The 13,687-nt window shown below is 35.9% G+C and overlaps 1 protein-coding gene across 10 annotated transcripts in view; it reads right to left on the bottom strand.

The window, feature by feature from the left end:
- IL1RAP (interleukin 1 receptor accessory protein) overlaps positions 1-13,687 on the bottom strand; it is a 128,119-nt gene that overhangs the window by 9,561 nt on the left and 104,871 nt on the right. For 9 of the 10 annotated variants that reach the window (XR_016019817.1, XR_016019818.1, XM_074329429.2 and 6 more), the window contains 3 exons: positions 13,029-13,177; positions 7,989-8,138; positions 6,545-6,688 (listed from right to left, as the gene is read on the bottom strand). Coding sequence is in view for 8 of the 10 variants with exons in the window: in XM_074329429.2 (XP_074185530.2) it covers positions 6,545-6,688; positions 7,989-8,138; positions 13,029-13,177 (443 nt within the window). In the remaining 2 variants the exon portion in view is untranslated. Of the gene's footprint in view, positions 1-325; positions 3,706-6,544; positions 6,689-7,988; positions 8,139-13,028; positions 13,178-13,687 lie in introns of those variants that run through there. The other variant, XM_074329470.2, reaches the window with a different exon arrangement.

Genomic DNA, 13,687 nt, shown 5'->3' with positions numbered 1-13,687 from the left:
CTCTCTCTCTCTTTCTTCTTCCCTCTTCCTCCCCTCTCTGCCTCTCTATTATTATCTCCCTGTCTCTCTGGCTTTCTACACACACACACACACACACACACACACACACACCTGGTATACTAGAGCAAATCGTTTTACTTAAGTAACTCTTTTATTCACAAGTAAAGAAAATGTTCTTGAGATGAAGTTCCCATTTTTCTCAGATTTCTCTCAGAAAGAGAAACTTAACTAGCGTAATTTATAACATTTTCATATGCATTATTCTTTTTATTCTCATTACTTATGCCCAAACATGAAAATAAAGACATGTAACACATGCACAAAATAAAATTCAAAGCTGAAAATAAGGTTTATTTTTAAAATAAACAAATTTACAAATCAAATGAAAAATGGAAAATACAAAAATTTATGAATAAAATAAAAAAGGTAATCTTAAAATATTAAAACCTATGGAAAGAAAATGGATAATTAACAAGTGGAGTGATGCTTTTATTTCCCAATACAATGGTGTGCTTGTTTATAAGAATACTAGGGACCCATCTAAGTTATAATACAGAAGAGAATTAAATAAATTTCATATGATTGTGTAATTAGACATTCTATATATCATGATTCTTTGTTAACTTGTGTGCAGAAGATCCTTATATATCTTAAACCATTAAGGTTCTTTTTTAAACTTTTGGGGCATTTTTTTTTTTTAACATTAGAGAGCGATTTCTTCCTGATTTCTAAATTATGTTTCCCCATCTCCCTCAAATATTCTATATGTGGCATCTTCCAGGACATAAAACAAAGAAAAAGATCTTGAAACAACATTCTCTTAGAATGAGCCATATCATGTAAATTTGAGATGCTTTAGACTTTAGCATTTGGAAGAGAACAGTTCCAAAGACAAGAATATAAATAGGGGGGAAAAAATCGGGAAATTTCTAGGGGCACCCCACAGCATTTGGGATAAATATGGAACCCAAAAGTGCAAAAAGAATGCAGTAGTGGCATAAAAATCATCCCTTAGTGATGGGACTCTCCCCCAATTACCTAAAGCTAACGCAAGACTTGATATGCAACGCTTATTTGGAGTCAGGTCTCCTCTGGACTTGTGAGTGATGGATTATTAGGAGTTATTGTGGTTCGTAACAAGGAACATCATTAACAAGGCCAAAAAAAAAAAAAGGGACATCCAAGAATGACTCCCTAGCACAGTTTTATGGTCAAGAATTCACACTTTTCTTCAATTTAAAATAATCAGTAACTCCTTGATAGAGAAATGTTTTTTTGTGGTCATTAATACTGCTGAAGGACTTAAATGTAAGAGATAGTTTTAGAATTGTTTAACAGCATTCACACTACTGGATAAGAGCTTCCTTAACTTATGAATTATGGTGTTTCATAGGATACTTAGGCTCATTTAGAGGTATTTTATTTTCCTTTCCTTTATGACTCAACAGTCCAAATAGAGATTTACTTCCCCAACAGTTGAGCACTGAGATTAACATAGCTTAATTTTTAAGTGTGTGCTTAAAGCACAGTACATGATAAATTAATGCCAGAGGACTGGCTGGCGACTGCTCAGCAGTGACCTTGGAAGCTCTGTGAACAACATATTCCACTGCACCCAGATCAACTGTAACAGTAGTTATTTATACCAATTTAGGGAAGGCAAGTACTAACAACAGCTACTAGTCTATGATCTGTGAATTCTCAAATAATATTAATGTGTAGAAAACACTGACACAAAAGCAGTACAGTAAAAACAAAATTTAAAGATTGGACAAGTGTTCCAGTGGCTTGTGCCAATGACTATTTAACATCATATGCACGTACGTATATATATGTGTGTGTGTGTATATGTATACATTATGCAATGTATATATATATGTGTGTATGTGTATATATACACATATATACATAAATTAATTATGCATATATGCATATATACATATATATAATTCATGTGTATCTATATGTAACATATTAAATATAGATACACTCATATATATAATTTGTGTGTGTGTGTGTGTACACACACACACACATACACATATAAGTAAGACAGATATCCATCACTCTGTAAACTCTGGATTTAGTTTTCACTTTTTCAAATCTTAAGAACAGTAACATTTTATTTAAAACAAACTAAAACAAGTTACATTGACAATGACATTTCGGATGACTTGTTTGGAGTGAGTTCATTAACTGTACCAGTGAATAAAACAGGGAAAACACTAGGGGTCCAGTTAATTCTCTTCGAATATTAATGCTAAAAGCAGCTCTCATGGTCACTGAATCTAACTTCCACACTTTACAATGGAGGAAACAGAAACAAGCAAGGAGACATCTCTTTCCTAATATTCACATTAGCAAGGCTGAGATTAAAAGACAAATTGACAAACACCCTGTTCTGTGCTTTTTCTCACAAGCCAGAAAAATGCCCTAAAAGCACTCTGCTGTTATTTCACTCTCTATTAGCACCATTAGGAGAAGTTTCCTATCAGACTGAATCAAGTGTGGAGCCACCTGTAAACTCTGAATTACTGATACAAACAAGGTACAGTAGATAGAAGATGGAGTGATAAATGTGAGTTGACCTATAGATACTCAGAAGTTTACTATAATAGAAACATTATGATACATTTTTCAAGTTGACAAATATGACATCAATTACCTGAGATAAAGGGTAGAGGGGGTATAGTAGGAGAAAACACAGGCAAGTCCTTTAAATCAATTAGAAGAAACACTTTCAGTAATACTGCTCTGTATCATTCTAAGTGGGTGTCCGTCTTGCTGTGATGGTGTGTCATACAGCAGAATGAGTAAAAGAACTCATTATCCTCAGCTAATATAAATTTAGACCCTGATTATATTTTTAAGGATGAATAATGATGAAAGAAAAAGAAAACTATACCTGGAAACTTATAATGACCCTGTTAATGTATGACTTATCTTTAAGGGGTCTTTCAATCCACAGCAAAGGTGTTCCCCGTAATGTTAAAATTATGAGAGAGAGAGAGAGAGAGAGAGAGAGAGAGAGAGAGAGAGAGAGAGAATAGAGACATGTAGGAACAAGGACAGAGGATGAAGGTGGCAAAATTCACGTCAACCGAGTCTTTGCCTGCAAAGAACAGTGACATCAGAAACTGGTGACAAACTGGTGGCACTATCATTCTAAATCTCAGTATTGCCTGAAGAAGCAGAACAGCCAGTCATACAGTCACCCTGAATTTATCTCTATGGCGAGGCTACCATAGAACGTTTTTCTGCCCGTGAAACAATAAATTGGGTATAAAGAATGGGGAACTCTTCCTTCCTGGAGTACCCCTGGATCTTTTTACCCCTTTCACACATTTTTCAAAGATGAATAGGAGAGACCCTGCTCGTCACTTCTAGACCACCTGGAACTTTTCTTCACTGGCATGGCCACCTGTAGCTGCTTCCAGAACCTGCCCTGTGGATACTTGGATTTCTCCCCTTTCCATTTAATGACCGTGAGCACCGTCTTAGCCCTCTTCAGCTCTTTCACCTTCGTCTGCTTCACAGCTTTGTACTGTACTAAAATGACGTTGATGTTTCCCCGAGAGGCCATGTTTTCTAGGCCAGCCTTGAGCTCCAGGAGGGCTTGGGTTCCCTGGAGCACGTAGTTGGGGCTTAGAACAACCAGGAGGCGTCTGCTTTTCTGAATGAAGCTCAAGGTCTCGTCTGTGACAACTGGGAAAGAAAACACCACGGGGATTAGTGTTGGCCAAGAACTCCCCAAAAGTATAGGGCCTGAGGAGCAAGCATAGGGAACTTAAGGGAATAGGCTGAGAATTGAGATGAAACTTTTTACCAAGAACACTTTGAAAAACTTAATCCTTAGACCCATTCACACTGTTCACTAAACACCAGTCTCCTTAGGAAGAATAGAAACTATATGTACATAGTCCAACCCAAAGAGAATTCCAAACAGGCCAGAGGCCAAAACATACTTCTGTGACCTTGGTCTTCAAAAGCATTAGTTGGGACATCAAGGAATAAATGAGTTGTACTGAAATAAATTTCTTCATACTGGGTTGCATGTTGTGTCCCAGCCAAAGCAACTCCTGAGTCCTTTCTCCCCAAAGATACCCATGTATCAACTCTCTAGTGTCAGTGAGCATTCAAAAAGATATACATTATAGAGTCAAAATCATAGAAGTTCATTTTTTTGCGAACACAGGACAAGAAGAACAGGAAACTTCATTTTTGAAAGTCCTTTTCTGTTGTCACACACCTCCCGACTAGAATGGTATGTCATTGGAATAGGAACTTAAAAACAAAACAAAACAAAACAAAAAAACATTTAGCCAACTGAATGGCATTTTGGATGGCATCACATTCTCAGATCAGCTTTCTATTCTGCTCTCTGCTCTGGAGGCTAAATTAATCCCTGCGTCTTTATCCTTAAACTCCTATCGTTACAATGAAGTCATGTGTTTTGGCAGCTGCTGGCTGATGTGTCTGCTTTTACTACCAGGCAAATGGTTTCTTTAGATCAGAAAAGAAGAGCAAGTAAAATGGAAATGCACTGTAATTTTATTCTGCTGTCAAGGGCTTTGACTAGTTCCTGTCACTAAATTCTTGGGAATAATCCATCTCCTCAAGGTTTCTTATCAAAGACCATATAATTCTTTCCCTGGGGTTCAGAAAGGAGCCAACTCCAGGGAATGCACTAATGTTGTGGAAAGCTATTTCATGGCTTACTATACTTTTCTAAGCAGTCATTTTGCCCCTTAATCTTCATAGGTACAGAGGCAGTGTGTGTGTGTGTGTGTGTGTGCGTGTGTGTGTGCGCGTGCGTGCGTGTGTGCACACGCGTCTGCAATTAGAATAGCATGTGCAGCCTGGAGAAGAATCCAGGAGAAAGTAATTGTGTACTCCAAGCAGAGTTGCTGGAGGCTGACCATGTGTAAGCATGGCAAGAGACCCAGAGGCAAAGAGGACGCAGTAAGAGCAGCAGGGAAAATGAGAAAGATGACAAGGATCAACCATCAACGCAGATGTAGTAGGGTATTATGTAGAATTCAAATTCTTCAAAGAACTATCAACCCCTATTGGAGAGTCTTGCATTGTTGTTATACTGTGTATCTTTATATACTTTCCACATAGTAGATAAATATTTGTTGAATGGCTGTATAAATGAACAAATGACTGAATAAATGATTTCGGATTTTAAGTCTTAAAAGGAGTGGAATTTTTTCTTTAATTATAGAATTAAGTCATCATTTCCTGGCAAAATTATACTGAAGGAGATATTCACTGTAGAACACAAGCAAGATGGACTTTTGGGTGATGACTGGGGAGATAAAATAAGGGATCCAGTTACTACAAAATGAGAATAAACATTTTGGTCTATTCTGCATTAGAGTTAAACTGAGATATATTCCATTATCTCTATAACATATAAAAAACAAAACATGTGAAGTGATTAATATAAACAGGATTTTAAGGAAAGAAAATTAGTTTGTTGTGCTGAAGATTAGAGCCATCACATGCATTTCAACAGTACAAAGATTAACAGTGGGTTTCGGAATGCTATTATGTATTTATAAAACAAACTCCAGTGGGCCATCACTTTGTGTATTACTGTGTCGATTGGAACAGTAGAGACATACTTTTATTTTAAAACGTTCGACAATTCAAATTTCTTTTTTTAACCTACTAGAATATACTGGACTTTGTAAAATTTTAAACATTATATCAAACATGTAAGCTGATAGAAATGAAGAAACAGACCCAAGGGAAAGGAGAATTTGAGTGGTGTTGGTTTGCTAGAAAACAAAAGTGAGGGAAAGGAAATTAGCAAATGCCAAAGTGAAATATTCTAATTATTATCAGTGAGTAATAGAAAGAAAAATTCCATGTACTCTCTCCTGTAATTCATTTTTAGTAAAATTGAGTAAACCTCAGTCTTTGTAAAAATGTTTTGTTTAAACTTAGTCTTTGTAAAGCAAATTTAAGGCAAATTAATGTAGATTAGCTAAACCTTTTAAAAATCTAAATGTGGTTAGACATTTATATCATTTATGCAGTGATCCCCTCGATTAGTCTAGTACCCACCTGGCACTATGCATAGTAGCTGCAACATTATTGACTATGTTCTATATGCTGTACTTTACATCCCTGTGACTGTTTGCTGTACACCTGAAACTAATATAAAATAACATTGAATGTCAACTGTAACTGAAAATATAAATAATTAATTTTAAAAAATGTGAGTAAACAGGATATTTAAAGCTATATCATTTAATAGAGCTCTAATCTACGCTGCAACTACACTTTTTTGAAATCGAGTTTTCAAAGCTTACCAGGGAAAATATTTTATACCATAAACTGCAATTGAATAGTCTATACCTTACAAAGTAGTTTTATTCCTAGAGAGGCTCTGCCTATTACTTCAATGAATTGGACATTAAATGTCCAAAGATGCCAACATAGAGTTGTGCCATGAGTCTCATCCATGATCCAAAGCATACAATCCCTTTTGTCTTTCAGAGTAGCATCACTTGTACCCATCTGAAATACCTACTTCCCCCAGGCAGACTGTCGCGGTCAAAGATGCACAGCTTGTATCCGAATTCATTCTCCAAAACTCCACGGAGGGTCAGTAATACAAATTCTTCTTCTTCAGCATTCCTTGCATAGGATACATAAATATCATATTCCTTCCCATCTAGCAAAAGAAACACAGATCCAATATACATTAAGAAAGTTTCTCAATAGTATTGCACATTTTTCTTAAATCAAACTTCTGCAAATTAAACATTCTCATTTTTTATGTGTATGAAGTATCTGACAGATTTTAGTGTGATTTTCTACTTATGACAGGTTTCCAGGCAAAATGACCATTTTTAAGGTGTAATTGCAAATTTTATCTGATGTGTTTTCTATGCTCATTTCACTGAGTTCAATTTCTATGGTGGAGAATAAGTGAAGATTGATTCTTTCAACTATGAATTAACAGAATCAGGAAGCAAATAGTTAATCATAGGTGCTGGCAATTAATACCACGCAGAAAACTTCTAGTTCCTGTGTTAGTATGTCACTCACTAATACATTAGAATTATAAATTGAGCAAAACTTTTAGAAATGGTTTAATTTATACTTCAAAATAACTATAATTAAAAACATATTTAGATTCAATAAGCCAATCTTTTACAAAGTTGCCTAATTATAAAAACTACCTCTCTTTAAAAATATAGGTTCTGTCTCCTCAGCTTACTGAATGAAAATCTTTATGGGACAGGTCTAAGAATCTGTACGTTTACTTGTTTCATTCTTGTCACCAGGAAATTACATAATAGAACAATGCTTCTTAAACTTTAATGAGCGTATGAATCACTCAGGAATACTGTAAAAATGTAGATTCTGATTCAGAATAAGGGTTTGGCTTAAGATTCTCCTTTAATAAGCTCCCATGTGATTCTGATGCTTCTGGTACCTGGATGAGCCCTGAGTACAAAGAATACGGACCTGCACTGGCCAGTACAGCAGGTATAAGTCAAAAGTGCCTATTAAGCACTGGAAATGCAGCTGGTCTGAACTGAGATATGCTATAAGTATAGAATACAAAACATACTGAGCTTTGAATATTGTTAGTACCAAAAATAGGACTAAAATATCTCTATTAACTTAATATTAATTACAAGCGAAAATGATCGTATTTTGAACATTTTGAGTTAAGTAAGATCTATTACTATTAAAATTATTTTCACTTCTCCTAATGTGACCACTAGAAAAAATTTAATTACATTGTGGTTTGCATTACATTTCTATTTGGACAGTGCCAATATAGACTAAATGCCATATTGAGCCAAGAAAGGAGAAAGATATGCATTAGACAGACTTTCAATAGTAAGGGTTGAAACAAAAGATAGTCTGATTACACATTCCAGTTAATTTAGATTTTATTAAGCCAACATCTTTCTAAAGATGACAGTAGAATAGATTCATATCAAATTTCTGTAACTCACCTAAAATGGTTTCATCTGTTCCAAAATGAGCCCGGTAAAATAGGACCATCTCCAGCCAGTAAACATGGTAAATGACAATGAGAATCACCACCAGCAGGACTGTGACCCCAAAACCACATGCCAGTTCCACTGTGTATCTTGGAGCTACCACTGGAGTGAACAAAAAAGAAACAATCGATTTCTATGTGGTGATCAGAGCCACCATCATCCTGCAGACAGCTGGATAAGCCAAGCAACTGAGCCATCCACCTGCTCTATATGTGTGAACAAGCAGAGGTAACATGGTAGGAGTCAGGCACCATATTTTAATACTAAAGTGTGTAATAGTTAGCTTTTTGTTTCCAGGAACTGGCATAGAGGCATTTTTAACTATTAGATGATTTGATAGACTTTGATGATATACAAATTAAAACAGAATCTTAGCATTGGGAAGGATTTAGAAGGTCATCTAATTCAATTTACTATCTGATACCTGAATATAATCAAAAATATTTTTGGAATTTCCAAAATTTCCAAAAGTATATTTCCATCTTCTGTTTGCCCATCTCTTGGGATAGAATCCTTACTACTACCTGGATCGGCCCACGATATTGTAGAGATTTAATATTAGAGCAGTTAAATGAAGCAAAAATCTCAATGTGTTTCCTTCCATTAGTCTTAATTTCATCCTCTTGTCCAGAATCATATGGAAGAAATTGAATTCCTTTTCCTCTATATTTGGAAATAGGCCTCAAAAATCTTATTTTCATCAAGCAGAAACAGAGGGCATTCACCAAATGCTGAGTGCACTTGGCTCTGAAAGGATCTTTTAGGTCTACAGTTCTAGGATATACATTCCAAAGACTGACTTGCAATATCCAGGTATGGACAGATTTTATTATGTAGTAATATGTCCAAAAGCTTGCTTCTCCACTCCCTCTCATTCCCCACTAAAAAACATATTTAGTCTTCTAGGTAGAGACTATGTCTTCTGCACCCATCTTACCCATAGAACACCTAGGATCTGAATGAGCATCTCCAGATATAATATTGTATGCTACATTGTGTATGAGCAACTTCAGATGGCTGCTTTACTAGCTTGTGATAATAAAGCTTAAGAATTTGAAAAATGAACAGAATATTTACCAGACCTAAAGCAGGAGTGGCTTAAATTATGTATTAATTGATTTGACAATTACCTCTCAACATCTACTATTTGCCAGAAGCTGCTGGGGTTACAATGGTGGATAAGACAAAAAGGGTCTCTATCCTCTTAGGGCTAATATTCTAATGCAGGAACATAAATAAAGAAATAAATAAGATCCTAAATAAGATACATACAAATAAAACCACACCAAAGGATATCATAATAATAATTTTCAGAGAATGTTCAGTACTATAAAGGAAATAAACCAGGGTAATGTGATGGGAGTGATTGAGGGATGGGGTTGGAGCAGGAGAGGTATTTTAGTAGGATGGTGAGAAAAGGCTTCTTTGAGCACTTGAGCATTGTAGGTGGTTGAGTGTTTGCTGAGACAAGGCACAGGAGACTTTTGTTCAAAGCTGGGATTATTGAGGCTCCCTGACTCCAAAGTCCAGATCTTTGCATAACACTACCATGAAGTTCAATTCATGATCATAACTGGTGGAAACACCCCTTTTAAAATGGGTATCTATCTTAAGGGGAACATGGTAAGCAGCCTGGAGCTGAGCTTGAGGGTCTCTAATTAAGGGCATATCATAGAGTTTCGAGTTCATTATCCTAAACTCAGGATATGAATCCTGTTACAAATATACCCTGTGACTCACCAGGGCAGAATTATTATCAGGTAGTTTTGAACTCGCTCCATGAGTAATGGTGCTGTAAGAAAACTCCATCGTAAAATGCTATAAGCTACGTCTGCAATTTGTTGAGAATATACTAAGTTCAGTTTGGGTAGTTGGTATGAATATTTTTGTTTCTTTGGTAATTTTGAGTACAAGTTAACAGTACACTGGGATAATTCCCACTGTCATCTTCATTGTTTGCTCAGTTATTTTGGCTCCCTCTGGTAGACATTTTGTAATAGGGAGGAAAAAAGAGGTCAATGGATCCACCTACCTGAAATGGATTTTTAAAAATATCAATAGATACCTTGCTTAATGATCAAGAGATCAATGACTCTCATAAATTTTCCTCTGTCACGTTCATTTCATTACTGCCTATTTTATTTCTAGTGGGGCTTTTAAATTTTGTTTTGGGTCATACAATTACATGTGTTATATTTATTTACAGATTGTATTTTGTGGGGCCATCTTGATGATATCAAGAAGTTCTTAATGTTTTTTAACTAACTGAACAGTTAAGCTAAATAATCTACAAGCCTACATTTCTAAGTGGCTTAAATCACATGCAGAGCATGCTCTAAAAAAGCTTTCATATAAAGCTTTGCTGGCTTCCAAGTTATATGTTTGTATGTGTATATATATGTAACTTACCTGCCCCCACATTTTGTTCTTCATTCAGCCCACATTTTCTGTCTGCCCCAGCAGGGATGTCTCATGTTTTGGCAGAAAGATTTTACTCTGATGCAATCTTAGACCAAAGGGTTTCCAATCAGAAAGGGGTGATGCAATTTGATCAGATTGGACTCCTAAACTGCTTCTCTCTTTGATCTCACTGATAATCTGTTTCAGGATGGAGCCAAATTTAACCATTTGCTTTGCTCCCTGAATCAGAATCCCCTCCATCCCTGTTATGATCCTATAGTGATAAATGGCTCTAAAGCCCACATTTCCAACTAACCACCCTTGGTGAAACCAGTCCAATACCTTAGCTCTACCTAGTCTTTTTCCCTGTTTCAAGTTATTGGTCTACCCACATGTTTCTCCTTGGAAACTTAAGTTATTCTCTTCATCTTAATTATTGTAGCTGGGGCCTTGCTATTCGTTGATTCTCTCAACCAAAACACTAGTTGCTTGGACTTTCAAGTATTCCCTGCCTATCCTTTGCTAATTTGCGGGGACTTCTTGATGATTTTTGCAACTGTGGCAATGATCATTTTCTTGAATTGCAAAGAGAATGCTTTATTTAAAATGATAATAACCCAGAAACCTATGACTGAATTGCCCTACAGACCTGATTTGTGTGGTTGTCATAGTGGGTTAAACCTTGTGCATTTTTGGACCTCAGCTTCTTACCCTAGAGGAGAAATGCATACTGGAGTAGCCTTCCCTCCATGATATCTAAATTAACAGTTTTTCAGAGGTGGGTAACTGATAGTGCAGGAGTGTGATCTGCACAAAACAGGTAAGCCCCACTATCACACAGGCTTATTTCCTGAAGGCACCTTGGAGATTGCTACAGAGAAAGGGGAAAACTGTAAGCTCCATAGTCACACAGGGCTCAGGAGACAGTATTTAGAGTTGAGAACTGCTGAACTTACAGGCTTGGGTACTGAAGAAAAGAAAAATGTGTAGAAAAGGACCTCTATAAATATGCAAGTTTGGAAAAATACAAAGCTTTGCATATTAAGGATGACACTTCACAAGATCAGGCAAAGAATAGCTAGCTAGCAGTGAAAAAAAAAAAAAAAAAAAAAAAATGACCAGGGAGGAAACAACTACGAGAGAGCTGGGAACTGAACAATTCTTGGAGTACACGCAGGATTGGGCAACACTTGACTTAAGATCACTCAGAGAGAAGAAATTTAGCTCCTCAAGTATTAAGTAGAAACCCCAGTTGGGCTATGTCTTAAAAATAGGTCCAATCTGGCCTTAGAGAAAAAGCTGTTTTAGACCTACTCTAGCAAGGATAAGTAAGATGCTTCAAAACAAAAAAAGAAGCTGTTGTGTAAGTAAATTAACTACTTGCCAGAACAAACATAACACTCACAAAATTCAGACACTCAATGATGTAACATCCATGATGTCCAACATAAAATTAAAAATCTAGACAGATGAAAAAGCAAAAAAAGAGACCCATAATCAGAAGAAAAGTTAGCCAGGATTAGTATTAAAGGTTTAAATCTCATTGCAAAATGTGACAGTTATGAATTAACTTTTTTTATTTTTTATTTTTTTTACTTTTGGTATAAATATTATAGGCTCCATCTAACACAAGGATCCAGGATAATTCTGAATGACGTGACTGCATGTGTGATAAATCATCATTATCTTTCTCCAGATCATTGAAAAACATTCTTGAAGGGATTAGCTGTCTGGGGTTCGGTGCTCAGTGAGAGAAGGAAATAGAATTTTAGACACAGTCTGTTTCAGGAGCCACAGCTCACACAAGAAAGCTTTGTAATTTTTATTTATTGTAGAAAAATATAGTGATATCAACATAGAAATCATTGTATATCATTTTAAGTCATAATTTAAATAATTTTTGTTTCAGCAACTATGGCTAGTAGTATATTATAAACCTGCTTAAATATTGATACACAGTGTTGAACGTGAGCATTTTAAAATTATATTTTTTGAGAATATTTTATATATTACTGTTTGCATACAATTAGATGGTTGCCAATTTATAATGTTTCATTCTTATAGATAATGCTTCTAAGAATATTTATCCATAATTCCCTTACTGTTAATAATTCTGTACATAATTCTCTTTCTGTTAATTCTCTTTCTGTTAAGTTATTTATTCAGGAAAAATTCTGAAAATATTGTCATATGGTATGAACATTTTTATGACTCTTGAACTCTGCCAGCAATGATTACTAAAAGGGTCTTTACAATTCACCAACAATATGTGTGACTCTACCTGTTTTATTATATCTTTGGTAGCTTTAAATATTGTCTTCATTTTTCACGACAGTGTAGATATGAAATTATACCTCATTATCATAATCACATATTTTTTAGCCATATTTAGGCACTAAGTTACTAAAACTATTTTGACTATCTTTACATAGATGGAAACTTTCTCTCCAGATTTTTCATGCAACTTTGATTCATGACTATGTGGTAGATGTGCTAAGTGCGGGAGCTCTTGTCTCAATCTCTCCTTTTTTCCTTAGTCACCACAGCGTTACACTGGAGTTCACAGATTCGTCTGCGGAGTGCATCCGTTACCTTTCTGTTTCACCTTGGCTGGCTTCTCAACCTCCCCTTTGGCATTTCTAGCATGACAGACATAGTTGCGCTTGAGATCCTCTGCAGTAACTTTCTTGATGCTCAGAATCTGAATTCTTGTTTCATCTTCTGTTTTAGTCTGTCTGACACTAGAAACAAGGGAAAGAAAATCAGAGCATTAGTGAGATTCAAAGACCATGTGCTATGTGCGAATCAGGAAGCAGACAACCAGAGAGCCCCTAGGTGAGGGCAGATGCAATGTTCATAGTGTCCATTGCCTTGTGAGCCAATGGTTACATAAGGAGAATAGCTTCTAGATTCCAATATTATTCTTTACCATCTATACTACACACAATCCCGATACTTAGATCAAATCTCAGTGTTGGCATCATACTATAGACATAGATGTCTCTTCAAATCAAAATATCTCCTTCATTCAAACTTCTGAGGCAGGATGCTCTGTTGGTTTAGAGAAAAGTTTCTGCCGCCAGATCCATTTGGGTTTTGATCCAGGCTTTGCCACTTACAGGCTATATATTCTTCGGGCACAGTAACGAACCTTTCCATATCTTCAGATACTCCTTTGATAAAGAGGAAAGTAGCAATGCCTGCACAGTGCATTACATGTATTAAGTTACTCAAGAATTCTGAAAATAGAG

The sequence above is a fragment of the Rhinolophus sinicus genome, chromosome 17 (genome assembly GCF_057876585.1).
Source record: "Rhinolophus sinicus isolate RSI-liver-muscle chromosome 17, RSI-T2T, whole genome shotgun sequence".
In the NCBI taxonomy this organism is placed as follows: Eukaryota; Metazoa; Chordata; class Mammalia; order Chiroptera; family Rhinolophidae; genus Rhinolophus; species Rhinolophus sinicus.
This window is presented reverse-complemented; position numbering and strand designations above follow the sequence as displayed.